The 16,462-nt window shown below is 44.0% G+C and overlaps 1 protein-coding gene across 5 annotated transcripts in view; it reads right to left on the minus strand.

Moving 5' to 3' along the window:
• The window catches only part of LARGE1 (LARGE xylosyl- and glucuronyltransferase 1), a 653,148-nt gene that overhangs the window by 339,194 nt on the left and 297,492 nt on the right, over nucleotides 1-16,462 (minus strand). For all 5 annotated transcript variants that reach the window (XM_017890120.1, XM_017890121.1, XM_017890123.1 and 2 more), the window contains one exon: nucleotides 10,216-10,298. In XM_017890120.1, coding sequence (XP_017745609.1) covers nucleotides 10,216-10,298 — 83 coding nt within the window. The remainder of the gene's footprint in view (nucleotides 1-10,215; nucleotides 10,299-16,462) is intronic.

The raw sequence follows: 16,462 nt of genomic DNA on the forward strand, positions 1-16,462 counted from the left end.
AGATGGCAAACCCTGTGTCTCCCAAAAATTAAAAAAAAAAAAAAAATTAGCTGGGCATAGTGGTGGGCACCTATAATCCAAGCTACTTGGGAGACTGAGGCAGGAGGACTGCTTGAACCCAAGAGGCAGAGGTTGCAGTGTGCCGAAATCGCGCCATTGCGCTCCAGCCTGGGCAACAAAGCAAGACTCTGTCTCAATTAAAAAAAAAAAAAAAAAAAAAAAAAAAAAAAAAAAAAAGAGGGGGGGGGGGGGGGTACTGAAATGGCCATCAGTTGATAATGGACAATGCAATGGGGTATATCCATACAATGGAATATTTCTGGATAATTGAAATAACTGAAGAACTGATACATGCTACATCAGGGATGAACTCTGACAACATTCTGCCAAATGAAAAAAGCCAGTCCAAAAGACTAAATATTTTATGATTTCACTTCCATGAAATGTCCAGAACAGGCAAATCCAAAAAGACAGAAAGCAGATGAGTGGTTGGTATGAGATGGGAAGACGAGGAAATGAGTAGTATTGGGGCTGGGGATTTCTTTTAAGGTTATAAAATGCTCTGATATTAAATACCAAGGATAGTTGCACAATTCTGTGAATTTACTAAACAACCACTAAATTGTAAACTTTTAAAGAGCAAATTTTATCGTATTTACTTATTCATCTCACAGGAATAGGTAAATATTGGAATGTGCGTCTGACCTGCATATTTGGGAGAGGGAAGCAGGTCTGCTCTCCTTCTGTTTCTGGACTTCCTTCTCTAGGGGGATGTGCTAAGCAGTAAATGGTGTGCCCACGTGGGAAACCCTGCAATTGTCCAGGTTGGCCTCTGACCCGGAGGTAAGTCCAATTCATGGAGACATAAGTGAGAGCCCTATTTGTGGACACAGTTGAAAGAACATCCTGTATTCAAGACTAACAGCAATAAAGGAGACTATTTCATTCCTCATATGTGCGACTTCTGAGCCTCATTTCACATTTGGTTCCTAACTCAGGAAGGTAAGAAATCGTGTTAATGACAGAGCCCTGCAAATTCCAAAATCAGCCAAAGCCTGTGAGTCTACATCCTATTCTCTTTTGTTCAAAGGGAGATTAGCAAGAGTTAGACAGATGTTAAGGACATATTTACACCAAAGAGAATTTCACCAACTGCAGATAATAAAAACTCATTCAGAGGAATAATTTTCTCAATATATGATTCAAGGCGATTCAGTTTTATATTTGTATAACATCTAAAATAGTCTTTTATGCCAGCTACCAGTTATAAATACATTTGCGAGCATTGCCTGAGGCCTATTAGGAAAAGCTTCTGCCTGGACGGGCCAGCTTGGGTACGCATCTTAACACAAAGTTACTCTCACCCAGATATTGCTTCAGACATCAAGTGTGGTCCACAGACAGACCAGACCACAATTCTACACCAAAGAAGGAAGCAAGGGTGTGCTTCTTCTCCAGTAGAGCCTGCAGACTTCACTCTTAATGAGCAACGCTCCTGCTGCCTCTGGTTTCCCTAACTGCTCCCTTGTTCCAGGCGGAGATGCAATAAATCTGGTACTACAAAGAGGCAAAGATGATTAAACCATTGCTTTCTTCCTGCCACTCTTTCTTATTTTGTCAGGATTGCCACGGTCCCTCCAAGGCAATCTAGGGCCTGTGTTCATTAAAATATACAAGGACATTTGAGCTGAAATAATCTTTAATTATTCAGTTTACAATGCAATGGTAATCTTAGGAAAAGAAAGCACCTGTGAGAGCAACTCGAATTCTCAGTGAATCTGTTGCACTTACAGATTTAATAGGACTCGTGTCAGAAAATCACCACAGACAGAATGAGGGGTTTTCAGTAAGTCTTTCATTTGAGAGTGGCCAAGTGCCTTTGAGGATATGGGAAGAATCAAGGACAAGTCAGTGCCGTATCAGAAAAGCTTTCCAGAAAAGAAGAACAGAGCAACTTTCAAGAAAAATCCAGGCCGGGCACGGTCGCTCACGCCTGTAATCCCAGCCCTTTGGGAGGCCAAGGCAGGCGGATTACGAGGTCAGGAGATCGAGACCATCCTGGCTAACACAATGAAACCCCGTCTCTACTAAAAAATACAAAAAAATTAGCCAGGCACGGTGGTGGGCGCCTGTAGTCCCAGCTACTCGGGAGGCTGAGGCAGGAGAATGACGTAAACCCGGGAGGCGGAGCTTGCAGTGAGCCGAGATCGCGTCCCACTGCACTCCAGCCTGGGCAACAGAGCAAGACTCCGTCTCAAAAGAAAAAAAAAAAAAGAAAAGAAAAATCAAAAGACCTTCTAATGCAGTAAAAGCAGCATGGATTGTAGGGGCTGGCAGAGCCCAGGTTGGAGACTGATTCACCTGTGACCTTGAACAAGCTATTCAACCTGCCTGAGCCTTGGTTTCCTCATCTGTTTGTGGGGATAATGGCATCTACTGCACCAGGTTGGGATGACATTCAAATGCAATAGCCCATGTGAAGCTTAACATCTTCACTATAAAAAGCAGTTCCCTTTGGTTTTAATATTTGTGGGTATGACCAAGTACCACCGATCTCTTACCTGTTCATAGATATCACCTGCCCATGCTATTTTTCTCAGACTTAGTAGAAATACTGATGCCCAGGCCTTTAAAACCTGTATTGAGTCTACACTTAACACCTCAAAAATACATACCTGGAAGGGGTGAGAACTGATAGAGGCAAAAGGCAGACAAATGCCTAGGCAGAAAGGAGCAGGTCCCTGGTGAAATCCAACCTTCAAGCCAGAAACAGTCCTGGGTAAATCCTTGAACTAGATTGAGAACCCACCTTACTGTTTGGCATGCTTTCCTCTAATTAATCCACATCCTTCACCTATTTTACACATACCTACCCTTTCCTAATCGGTTTTCCACACTATCATGCTCACCTTTGTGTGGTGTCTTTGCTCTAACCTCTTTTGCATAGTCACAAACTAATCAGCATGCATTTCCTACTCTGAGCCCACAAAAGTCTTGCACTCAGCCATACTGGGAACTCTCCTGCCTTTGGGTAGGGGGACCACCCCCACATCCTCTCCCACTAAAAGCTGTTTCATCACTCAATAAAACTTCCTATCTTGCTCATTCTTTAAGTGTCCGTGTGCCTAATTCGTCCTGGTCACGAGGCAAGAACCCAGACCTAGCTGAGCTAAGGAACAAAAAATCCTGCATCAAAATGATTATGGAGATCACAACGTCTACACTATCACCCAAAATGAAAATTAAGAAAAAGTAAGAATAATGAGGCCGGGCACAGTGGCTCACACCTGTCATCCCAGCACTTTGGGAGGCTAAGGCAGGCAGATCACTGGAAGTCAGGAGCTCGAGGCCAGCCTGGCCAACATGGTGAAACCCCGTCTCTACTAAAAACACAAAAATTAGCCAGGTGTGGTGGCAGGCACCTGTTATCCCAGGTACTTGGGAGGTTGAGGAAGGAGAATCGCTTGAACCTGGGAGGCGGAGGTTGCAGCGAGCCGAGATTGTGCCACTGCACTCCAGCCTGGGTGACAGAGTAAGACTCTGTCTCAAAAAAAAGGCATAAAAATGATAACTTCTTTGTGGTGAGAAGCTCAGATTCCGAAGCTAGACTGCCTGGTTTCCATCCGGGCTCTGCCCATCTTCTCCCTGAGACCTCGAGCCATGACTTAGCAAATTGTTCCTTAGTTTCACTCTCAGTAAAATGGGCATCATACTAGTGCTCACCTCCTGAAGGCATATGAGGAATCAATGCATTAGTATCTGGGAAACACTTGGAACAGACCCTGATACAGAGCAAGAGCTACATTTCTATTTGTTACATAAATAAAATACAGACAAGTTTTACAAAGAGCCTGTCTTCCCATATTCAAAACGGGGCTCTATGGCAGGTTGAGAAACAAGTCAAAGCTCCAAGATGTAGAGTCACTCGCTTAGCGTCACCCAGCTTAGTCCTGGTAGGAGCAGAACCAGAACCTAGGCCTGCTTCTTTGTTTTATTCAAATTCTATGCACAACTTAGACAGTTCTACAATGAATTCGAGCCTGAATGAGGGAAAAGATAATAAAAGGCAGATACTGGTCATGAAGATGCTTTTTTATTCACCATGTCCTTCAGGGGCACAAGCGAGGTTTAAAAAAACAAAACCAAAAACAACTACTTGATATGCAAAGTAAGGCAAATAGCCCGGCTTCATCCTGCCAACAGGGCTATAGAGTATGAGAGTATGTAGATCATGCTAGCAAACAAATATTAAATTTTTACAAGCTGATCCACCTTCCTGCCCAGGAGGTAAACACTTAGTTGCTAAATAAATATTTCTTCTCTCTGCTCCCTAAGAGTTTAGTTTCTTTGAAGACCAGCAATATTTCCCAGTTTATTTGCAACTGGTATTGGAGTCACAGGCATGCCCCCCAATTTTCCTCTGAATATCCTGCCGTCTAGGTGATGCAGACATATATTGTGCCATTTTCTACTGGGTAACAAACAAACCTTTGTCCTTTATAATTTGTATATATTTTCTCATCCATCTTTCTTTTCACCATAGAGGTTGTATGGTGACACAACCAAAATATATTTAACACTGAAAACAAAAACAAGATTATGCCCAGGCACAGTGGCTCACACCTGTAACCCCACCCAGCTTTTTGGGAAGCTGATGCAGGTGGATCACCTGAGGTCAGGAGTTTCAGACCAGCCAGGCTAACATGGTAAAACACCATCTCCACTAAACAAATACAAAAAAAATTAGCCGGGCGTGGTGGCGCATGCCTATAGTCCCAGCTACTTAAGAGGCTGAGGCAGAAGAATCGGTTGAACCCAGAAGGTGGAGGTTTCAGTGAGCCGAGATTGCGTCAAGATCAGGCCACTGCACTCCAGCCTGCATGACAGGACGAGATTCTGTCTAAAAAAAAACAAGATTACCTTTATTTCTATCACGCAAACACAACATGCAAAAGTTCTATTTCTTACGTATTTTCTGCTAGTCTGTATTTTGACCCTGTATATGTGTACTGTCACATATATGCATGTGTTTATATATTGAAACATATACTATGCATCCCATTTTAAATTATATTTTCCCTTATTTTATATAAGCATTGCTTCATGGTATGCCATACTTTTCAAAACTGAGTACACGGTTTACTATAAGAGAATGCTCCATTTTTTATTCCGTTCTTAAGTATTATCCAATTTTATAATTACAAAGCAATATTTTATAAAAGGCTTTTCTATTGTTAGGGTTATCTTTTTAAGGGAGAGTCCCTAAGGTGGGCATACTGGGTCAAGGTCTTCCCACATTGTATGAATTTCTCTCCAACAGGTCACAGCAATTGTCAGTGTTGGCATTAGTGTGCAAGTGTGCCTTTATTCCTCTTTTATTATCTTTTAAAAGATGTCATCAAGCATATGGCAGAAGTAAAATTGATTTGATGTAACAAAGCAAGCCTTAAATGAAAATTTGCTAAAAATCTTGTCTGGAAAATAAATTTAATTACTGTAATTAACAGTGAAAGCCAAAAGAAGCATCCTGCACCACTATTATTATACTATTATTAACATTAGTAAGGTACTTCATTTGTCAATGTATTTTATAACCATGTATTAGTTAATCCCCATAATGTGCTTGGGAAGCAATGAAGATATTTATAGCTGGACTTTCTGAGCCGAAAGTCTTTCAAAAGTCCTTTTGTCTTGATATCTCAACTCATCACCAGCATATCAATTCACAGAATCATTCCCATTTGTATAATTTCAGGGATGACAGGAACTTCCATGGTAATTTGGTCCAAGGTGGTCAGTAGTCATTAAAATGGTGTATGGTAAATGCACCTGACAGCAACAACTTAAGCATACCCTGAGAATGACCCTGTATGACAGATGCACCTGAATGTGTGTTCTGAACTGGAGAATCCAGGAGAGGCCAACCTTGAGATTCATTCCTTGTCTATAAGAACCTTCAGAGCTCCCAAACTGTACCACAGAATACAGGCCATATGGGGAATTGAGGCCCTGAGTTTTGGGGTGATTGAAGTGGTGCTACTTGGCAACCTCCTGGTGCCACCCCCACTGGAGGTTGTTAGGGAAAGGGTGCTGGTATGGGTAAGCTTTGTGTCCCCACCCAAATCTCATCTTGAATTGTAATCCCTATAATCCCTATAATCGCCACGTGTGGAGGGAGAGACCAGGTGGAGGTTACTGAATTGTGGGGGTGGTTTCCCCCATGCTGTTCTCATGATAGTGAGTGAGTGAGTTCTCACCAGATCTGATGGCTTTCTAGGGGGATCTTCCCCCTTCACTCAGCACTTCGCCTTCCTGCCGTCTTGTGAAGAAGATGCCTTGCTTCCCCTTCACCTTCCGCCATGACTGTAGGTTTCCTGAGGCTTCCCCAGCCATGCTAAGCTGTGAGTCAATTAAACCCCTTTCCTTTATAAATTACCCACTCTCAAGCAGTTCTTCATACTAGTATGAAAATGGACTAATACAGGTACTAAGTGAAAATGTTATATAAACTGTGTGCCTTTCATAAGTAGTTGCAGTTTTCCTGCCCAGCCTGCTGCCACTGCGTCCTGGGGTTCTCCTGACCAGCTTGTTGCCACTGGGCTGTACATACAGCAGATCTGTCCAGCCCACTGCCACTGGAATCTCTTCCCATATATGTAAGCCCTCAGTTAAACCCAATATCTCATTTGCTGGCCCTGGGTCTCTTCTTTGGCCTCTTGAACCTGGTGCCATGCCCACTGGAGTAGACAGGGGCTCAGCATAACAAATGGGATACAGAATTTTCATAGCACATACTAAGGATTTGCTTTCTTCTCAAGTCCCCACGCCACCTTAAAAGTATGACATGCCATCAGCAGTTAATAATACTACTACTGCTATTTTTAAATTTAACATCTTTGTGCTACACTGTTACTGTAGGAGTAAAAGTTTATACCCAACAGGATTCTTAGTTTCAACAACTATTAGATTATTTGATTTGCAGCTAAAGCAACAGGAATAAAATTTGTACACAACACCAGAGGTTTTTATGACCTTTAACTTTGTCATAATTGACAAATAGCATAATTGAATACCTTTAATCATGCAAAGGCCCTTTCGTAGAAAGTGGGCTTTTTTGTTGTAGTTGTTGTTAATCAGGGAGGGACCTGATACCTCATGGCAACAAGTAGTAAATACATAAAAGGCTGAAGACCATTCATCTACTTCAATGCTTAGTGTACAAAATGCCTGGTTTTAAGCCACAGGATGAAGGCCGTAGTACTGAAAGGAGCCTTCAAAACTGCAGAGAAACAATAACAATGGGGAAAGGGCATCTCACCTCAGTTCAGAAGACAGTAGGTCAAGCCCCATTTGGTCATTCTTTATCTGGTGTTCCCATTTCCTCCTCAAATATACAACTGAAATCATAACTCCAACTGGAGAGCGCTATGACGAAGAACTGACAAAGAACTGACAGCCTCTATAGTGAACTGTTATCTATTTGTCGATTGCTTACTTCTCCTATCCACTTCCTCATTCAGGTTGGGCAGTGAATTTGACGCTTGCTAACCTGCCAGCTTGCTGCAGGCACATAAGGGGCCCAGCAAAAGAACCGCACTGGTAACTCCAGTAGAAACAACCGAACGAATATGAAAATGTTTTAGACCAATAAGTTTTAGGGTGAACTGACACACAGCAAAAGTTAACTGATTAAAACAACTAAAGTCTAAAGAGTTAAAATGGCTGGGGGCAGTGGCTCACACCTGTAATCCCAGCACTTTGGGAGGCCAAAGTGGGTGGATCACCTGAGGTCAGGAGTTCGGGACCAGCCTGGCCAACATGGAGAAATCCTGTCTCTACTAAAAATACAAAAATTAGCTGGGTGTGGTGGCGGGCGCCTATAAAGCCAGCTACTTGGGGAGGCTGAGGCAGGAGAATCACTGAAATCCAGGAGGAAGAGGTTATAGTGAGCCAAGATTGCACCATCGCACTCCAGCCTTGACGACAAGAGTGAAACTCCACCTCAGAAAAATAAATAAATAAAAATAAAAATAAAGTTAAAATGACCTGATGAAAATCACTCAGCTATATAGTGTCATGAATGTGGAACTGAACTAAGTCTGGGCTGGATATATTGGTTAATTGATTGAATAATAAATATCTTCATGTTCTTTATTAATGAACTCCCCCAGATTGATTTGTCAAGTAAGTTAACATTTATTGAGCATGTAATATGTGTCAGGTACTTTGCTAAGATACTAGGGACACAAAAAATGACGGCATGGGTTCTGTCTTCCAGAAAGCCCACATTCTGCTACAGCAGACCTATAATGAATAAATATATAAAACATAATGTAATAAATCTAATGATGGAAAGACGCACGGGGTATTGTGGGCTGGTAGACGAGAAACCCCAATCCAGGCAGAAGGTTGGCTTCCTGTTAGAAAAGATGCTTATGTAAAGTCTGAAAGACTAAGAGGGAGTTTGCCAATGTGAGGGTGGGAGGAAATGGAGAAGGAGGGAGAAATGGGTAGACAGAGCAGCATAACGAGACACAACAGGCCGGACACGCTATGCGGGGGCTGGGGAGCTACAAGCAGTTCAGAGCTGCTGGAGTCTGAAGTCAAAGCAAAAAGAGGAGACAGAAAGCACCATGGAGATCAACCTGGTCTTTGTGCCATGGTAAAGAGGTTTCATTTCCACCCCTTGACAAGGAGAAGCCGCTAAAAGGTTTTGAGAAACCAGATGTGCCTGTTTGAAATGTCATTCTGGACTCACAGCAGATGATCTGAAGAGTAGACACTGGGGAGGCAGGAAGGACACATGAAGGTGAGAGGACAGGTGGCCCTGAACGACATCAGTTGCCGTGGGGATGGAGAGAAAGGGGGAGAAAGTGAAAACTATCTCAGAGGGAGAATCGCAAAGCACTGACTGCAGATGGGCTTGTTGGAAGACAGAGAGAAGGTGGAACCAATGATGAAATCCCAGTTCCTTGCAGGGTTGGTAGGTCTGGGAAGCCCACCATGGCTCCCATCTTTGTTTATGCCATTGACAGATTCAGGTGCAGCATTTTACATGGATCTCTGTTCAGCTGACCTCTGAAAACTTTTCACCACTATTCCTACTATGGAGAGCCTCCTGGATCCTGACTCATCCACCCAACAGGTTTCCATGCTGTTGGCTACAGCTGTGGATAAGCTTCATCCAAACCCTTGGCCAGAGTGTTAAAGCAGAACCAAGGGCACTGGTTGGAACCGTGAACGCCATTCTGGATAGGACCCTGGGTAGGTGTAGATGCCAATCAAAATAGTGAGGAACAGAAGAAAAGTTCCCGGAGAAAGCAGAAGCCAGTGCTGGAAGTGTCACAAGGAGAAGTGATGAGCATCCAGAGGCATTATCACTTCCAGGTAGAAGAAGAACCAATCCTTAAGATGATGGTTCCCATGGGGGATCCATCAGAGTCAATGGGGATCATCCACAGGTTGGGAAACTTTAATGTAAGGCAGGACTTTTTTAGTCAGAAATGCCCAGTAGTGGGACAGCCCACATCAGAATAGAGAAAGTCAGTGGAACACCACGGACTAGGTGGATAAAACAAGAGAAATTTATTTTCCCACCATCTATGCGGCTAGAAGTCCAACATCTTTTGAGTCCGCTCTCTTGACTTGCAGATGGCCTCCTTCTCAGTGTATGTTCACATGGTCTGTGTTTGGCACATGTCTGTATCCTAATCTCCTTTTTTTTTTTTTTAAAGGACACCTGTCATATTAGATTAGGGCCTACTATAAGGACCCCATTTTAATCTAATTAAATACCCTATCTCCAAATACAGTCATATTCTCAGGTACCAGGGATGAGGGCCTCAACATAAGAACTGTGGTGGACATAACTCAATCCATAACACAACCTACCGACAAGGATGTATAACAACTGAGGTCTGGTAAATGCCAGGCAGGGGAAGCCGATAGAGAGACTGAAGCATCAGATGTGAGGTACCCTTTAAGATTGCATTAGGTCTGAGAGTTACAATTCTAAACATGGCAAGACAGCACCTAATCGCTGTCATTAAACATTGTTAACACAATCATCTCCTCAGGGTTTCAGACAAAAATTACACTTTTATGGCAGCTAGAATGATTGATGAGAACTTTTGCTGTTATTTAACCCTTCCCCAAGGAAATACACAGGCAGGCAGTGACAGACCTCTGCCCACACAGCACAGAAGTTGTTCTTACCTATGGAACAGGACGGATTTGACCAGGGTGACGACATCCCGGCTGGCATTGTATCCGGCGCAGACAATAGCAACGTGGATTGTCTGGGAAGAAAAGAGGACAGGGTGAGCAGTCAGACAGACGGAAGAAGGCCTTCCTGGTGCTTCAGATCACACTAGAAAGAAAAATGGCCCTGATTTCTTTTTGGCATCATTAGAAAACAAAGGACACCGTCTGCAGCTGTGGAAAATAACTCAAGACAGTTTTATGAAGGCCTTTTTAATCGGTTTATGGAGCTATTATCATTTGGAAACCATTAAGTCTCCTTCCAATTACATTTTGGGGACAAGAGAGATAGTGATTGGCTCAAATAGGCAAACAGTGAGTCTCCTGTCCCCAAGCTGAGTGACAATGACAACTGGTTAAACAGAGAGGAAAGAAATACGTCCTGAAAGTATGAACCAACAATCGGGGATCTCACACTAAGAAGTTATGGCTCAGAGAGTTTGTGAAATGTTCCCACAAGATGTGTTGGGTTAGAGGCAACCTAATAAAAGGGCCAAAGGGGACACATGGACACCCCTGCACCCCATCTGGGATACAGTTCAAAGAACAGAAAACTGGCAGAACTGAAGGGAACCCAAGGGGTCATCTCAACTAAGTAGCCAGGAGCATGGGCCTCAGACATGAATCCTTGAACCCAGGGTGACCCTGGGAGAGCTGCAGGGTCCACTAACTCATTGCCACTTAAGCGTCACGACACGTGTCTTGCAGGATGGTGCTAAGGAGTGAGGGAACAATGCCAAGAGGGGAATATGCTGCCCACCACACTGAGTTTCAATGATGCCAAAAAAGGACCTCCAGAGCTGGGCTTCCCAAATGGAGTGCCGAGGCACCCCAGTGTGCCATGATCGAATTACAGGTGACAAATATACTCATCTGTTTACGCCCTCTAAGTTATTGGGCAGGGCTGGCATCCTCAAGCAACTTTTCTATTTTCCTCCTGCACCACAGCAGTTATCATTTTCTATGTGTAGCACAACTTGAAAAAGATCGGAAAGCACCACTCTAGGGCATCCCGGACAAGACATCATCATCCAGCCTCAGAAAGAATGGACAGTTCACACTTCTGGATTTTGTCCTTTCTACGGAAGCACAGCCTTCCTTGAATGGAAACCTGCCTCTTAACACCCACTCCAGTTGCGTTCTGTCCTGGGCGTATTGTAGAACGATGACGTTTCCTCCAGTACTCAGTACATCCATTAAAGGAGGGCACCTGAGAGATGTCTTTTCTTTTCCAGAACTCCTCACAGCTCTTGCTCCCACGACACGGGCTTCCAGATACCTCGTTATCCCAACCAGTCATGTCAAAATGCAGTTCTGATATCTGGGTCCCTCCCATACAGGGTGACGTGAAAACGTCCTCTGGTTCCCAGGCCTCCTTCATCACCCCACTTTCTTACATCAGCACGGGAGGTTCGGCCATCAGGGATGAACCATCCCACAGCCTCAAATCCACATCCATGACCCATGTAACCCCAATGACCTTCACCCCACCTTGGACACCTATTCCCAGTATGAGAAACTGGACCTTTGCTTCATATAGAATCTAAATTTCTCAGAAATCCTACAATTATGGGCTTGCCATATGAGTAGGACTCTCAGAGCCTCGTATCACTCTACCACTCCTCTTCTTCTATGGAGGGTCCCTTTGCCCTTGACTGTGAGGCTCCATGCCGGCCCCCACCAGGGCTCATCTGAACCGTCACCCCACTCTGCTCTCATCTCCCGTATATACCCTACCCCCACACTCAAAATGCAAATTCCCAACCCAGATGGGTGCTACAGCCTGGCCTCTGCTCTTATACTTGCTTCCAAGAAGAAAGAGGAGGGGAGATGAAAGAGAGGAATGAGAAGCATCATGTAAGCTAGTATGCAGTGAGCAAATGATGACATTCCAGACACTGTGCTTAATATTACCAGATTTCAGGCTCACAGTTGTATGAGACAGGTACAATATTATCATTTTAGTATCACAGATCAGGAAACTCAGGCTTAGAGAATTGGGATTTGAATTCTGGAACAGATTGTTTTTGCTGTTTTCTGAGACAGAGTCTCACTTTGTCACCCAGGCTGGAATGAAGTGGTGCGATCTCAGCTCACTGCAACCTCCGCCTCCTGGGTTCAAGTGATTCTCCTGCCTCAGCCTCCTGAGTAGCTAGGATTATAAGCACCCACCACTATGCCCAGGTAATTTTTGTATTTTTAGTAGAGCTGGGGTTTCACCACGTTGGTCAGGCTGGTCTCAAACTCCTGACCTCAAGTGATCCACTCACCTCGGCCTCCCAAAGTGCTGGGATTACAGGCATAAGCCATTGTGCCCCGCCTGGAACAGATTCTTAACCCTGGTGGTACATCAGAAACACTCAAAAGATTTTTAAGGTATACTCTGTGCCCCAGGCCCTCCATCCCTCAGACCAGTAATTCACAGTCCCTGACGCCCAGGAGCTTCAAATGCTCTACTGGAAGGCAGTACTTCTCAACCAGGGACAATTCACCTCCCTATCCTCCAACCCTCAGGAAATCTGCAATGCCTGGAAGCAGTCTTGGATGTCACTACTTGGTGGGTCCGGGGTTGGGGGCAGGGCGATGCTCCTAGCATCTCTGAGTAGAGGCCAGGGATGCTGCTAAACATCCCGCAATGCACAAGACAGCCCCGAGAACAAAGACCTATCCTTCCCCAAAGGTCAAGAGGACTGCTGTTATAAAACCCTGTATGAGGGATGAGGGAGCAAAATGGAGCAAAATGAAGCAAAATGAAGCAAAATGAAGTGATGTCAGATCGCTCTGGGTTTTCTGGTACCTTTTTTTCAGGCTAATTTATGCATATTTTAATTTCTCCACCTGTAAAAGAAAGACACCATGGCTTATCTCTGGATAATATCTGTAAAAGACTCAGGATGAAAGATTATAATGCAGATGTAACTGTCACCATTTCAATCATGAGGGAAATGAATAGGAAAACGCCTGCACATGGAAGACATAACTGGGAAGGGGATGAGAATGGGGAAAAACACGCTGAATCAGGCTCTTCAGAATCGCAAATATGTAAACATACGGCCTCAGAGATATCAAACTTTGTCTTGGCTTCAGGGTTCAGGGACTTTTTTAAACGGACCCATTAAATCCAAGCATAAGCATGCACATTCTCAAACATTTTACATAATTTTCCAATATCTTTAGTTTCATCGAATACACCTGCCACCATGAATAAATGCATCATCTGGAGGCGTAGCAGCAGGGCCCTGCTACCCGGGAAAGCAGAAAATCACAGTGGCATCGACTATGCTCTTAGAGGAGTTTTGGGTGGTGCAAAATTTGGGGTTACAGAAGTGAACCATGAGTGGGGCAGGGGTTGGAGTGAGAATGGGGAGAGTAGGGAGAAAGCTAAATGATCCTCGAAAGAATGGGGTCTCAGAAATGGTTTTGTCCTGTGACTTTAGGGCTTCAAGCTATTAAGTTCAGTTTTTAAGTTTCTTGGTGTGGTAGATTAAAAATGGTTACAACTACTCAACATTCCTCCTATCAAAGGGTGGGGTCTTGGCTCATGCCTGTGGCTCACTCTGGGAGGCCAAGGCGGGCGGATCATCTGAGGTAAAGAGTTCGAGACCAGCCTGGCCAACACGGTGGCACACACCATCACTGCTGGCTAATTTTGCTGGGTGTGGTGACTCATGCCTGTAATCCCAGCGCTTTGGGAGGCCGAGGTGGGCAGATCACCTGAGGTCAGGAGTTTGAGACCAGCCTGGCTAACATGGTGAAACCCCGTTTCTACTAAAAATACAAAAAATTAGCCAGGCGTGGTGGCACGTGCCTATAATCCCAGCTACTCAGGAGTCTGAGGCAGGAGAGTCGCTTGAACCTGCGAGGCAGAAGGTGCACTGAGCCCAGATCTCGCCATTGCACTCCACCTTAGGCAACAAGAGAAAACTCTGTCTCAAACCGCACCCCCTCTCAAAAAAACCCAAAAACCAAAAACCAAACAAACAAACCAAAGGTTGGGATCTGAATGTCAGAATCAGTGACCACTGGTCCTTGCACTAGGCCTTCCTCTCTATACCTGCAGTTACAGTCATGCTTTGCTTAACAACACAGACGGCCGGGCGTGGTGGCTCACGCCTGTAATCCCAGCACTTTGGGAGGCCAAGGTGGGCGGATCACGAGGTCAGGAGACCGAGATCATCCTGGCTAACACGGTGAAACCCCGTCTCTACTAAAAATACAAAAAAAAAAAAAAAATTAGCCAGGCGTGGTAGTGGGCACCTGTAGTCCCAGCTACTCGAGAGGCTGAGGCAGGAAAAAGGCATGAACCCGGGAGGCGGAGCTTGCAGTGAGCCGAGACCGCGCCACTGCACTCCAGCCTGGGCAACAGAGTGAGACTCTGTCTCAAAAAAATAAATAAACAAAAAACCACAGATATCTTCTGAGTAGCCTATCATCGTCAGGTGACTTTGTCTTCTGAGTAACTTTAGAGTGCACTTACACAACCCTAGATGGTATAGCCTTCAACACACAAAGGCTATATAGTACAGTCTATTGCTCCTAGTCTACAAATGTGTATACGTGATACTACACTGAATTCTGTAGACAACTGTAACACAATGGTGAGTACTTCTCTCTCTTAACATAGAAAAGGTACAGTAAAAATATAAGAGAAAAAAATGGTACACCTGTATAGGGTACTCATCATGATTACAGTTCCCAGAAATGGAAGTAGCTCTGGGTGAGTCAGTGAGTGAGTGGTCAAAGAATGTGAAGGCCTGGGACATTCTAGTACACTACTGTGTACACTTAGTTCATAAACATGGTACACTTAGACTACACTAAATTTATAAAAAATATTTTTCTTTCTTCAATAATAAATTAAACTTAGCTTACTGGAACTTTTTTACTTTACAAATTTTAATTTTTTTAAAACTATCTCTATTTTTAAAGAGATGGGGTCTTGCTATATTGTCCAGGCTAGAGTACAGTGGTTATTCACAGCCATGATCACAGCACACAACAGCCTCGAACTCCTGGGCTCAAGCAACCTTCCCGTCTCAGCTTCCAGAGTATCTGGGACTATAAGTGCGCCGCACTGTGCCTGGCTCTTGACTTTTCGACTCTTTTATAACAACACATAGTTTGAAACACAAACACCTTGTACAGTTGTATGAAAATATTTTTCTTTATATTCTTATTCTATAAGCAGTTTTCTATTTTAAAATAAAGTATTTTTAACTTTTAAAACTCTTTTGTTAAAAACTAAGACACAAACACACACCTTAGCCTAGGCCTACATAGAGTCAGGATCATCAATAGCACTGTCTTCTACCTTCTTACCATGTCCCACTGGAAGGTCTTCAGGGGCATTAACACACATGGAGCTGTCATCTCCTGGGATAATAATGCCTTCTGAAACACCTCCTGAAGGACCTGCCTGAGGCTGTTTTACAGTTAACTTAAAAAAAAAATAAGTAGAAGGAATACACTAAAATAATGATAGTATGATAAATACATACACTAGTAACGGCCATTTTTTATCAAGTATTATGTACTGTACATAATTGCACTATAGTTTTATACAAATGGCAGTGCAGTAGGTTTGTTGACACCAACATCACCAAACACGAGTAATGTGTTGCACGTGATGTTAAGATGGCTATGATGTCACTAGGCAATAGGAATGTTTAGCTCCATTATGATCTGATGGGAGCAGTGTGGTATATGCAGTCTGCTATTGACAGATGTCATTATGCAACACGTGACTGTATAGACATAACACTCATGTTTCTCTGTCACAAAGTCCAGATGGAGGATGATATGATGTTCTCATTTGCCCCTCCAACTCACTCTCTACCCTTCTCCTAATTGTCCTGTGTCTGGAGAGTCTGGCCTTTTTGTTTGGTTTTTTGAGACCGAGTCTCTATCTGTTGCCCAGGTTGGAATGCAGTGGTATGATCTCAGCTCACTCCAACCTCTACATCCCATGTTCAAGCGATTCTCTTGCCTCAGCCTTTCAAGTAGCTGGGACTATAGGCATGCGGCCATCATGCCCAGCTAATTTTTGTATTTTTAGTAGAGATGGGGTCTGGCCATGTTGGTCAGACTGGTCTTTAACTCCTGGCGTCACGTGATCCACTCACCTCGGCCTCCCAAAGTGCTGGGATTACAGGTGTGAGCCACCGTGCCTGCCCGAGTCTGACCTTTATAGACCAAGTTGAGT

Source organism: Rhinopithecus bieti, unplaced genomic scaffold (genome assembly GCF_001698545.2).
Source record: "Rhinopithecus bieti isolate Rb0 unplaced genomic scaffold, ASM169854v2 scaffold_19737, whole genome shotgun sequence".
NCBI lineage: Eukaryota > Metazoa > Chordata > Mammalia > Primates > Cercopithecidae > Rhinopithecus > Rhinopithecus bieti.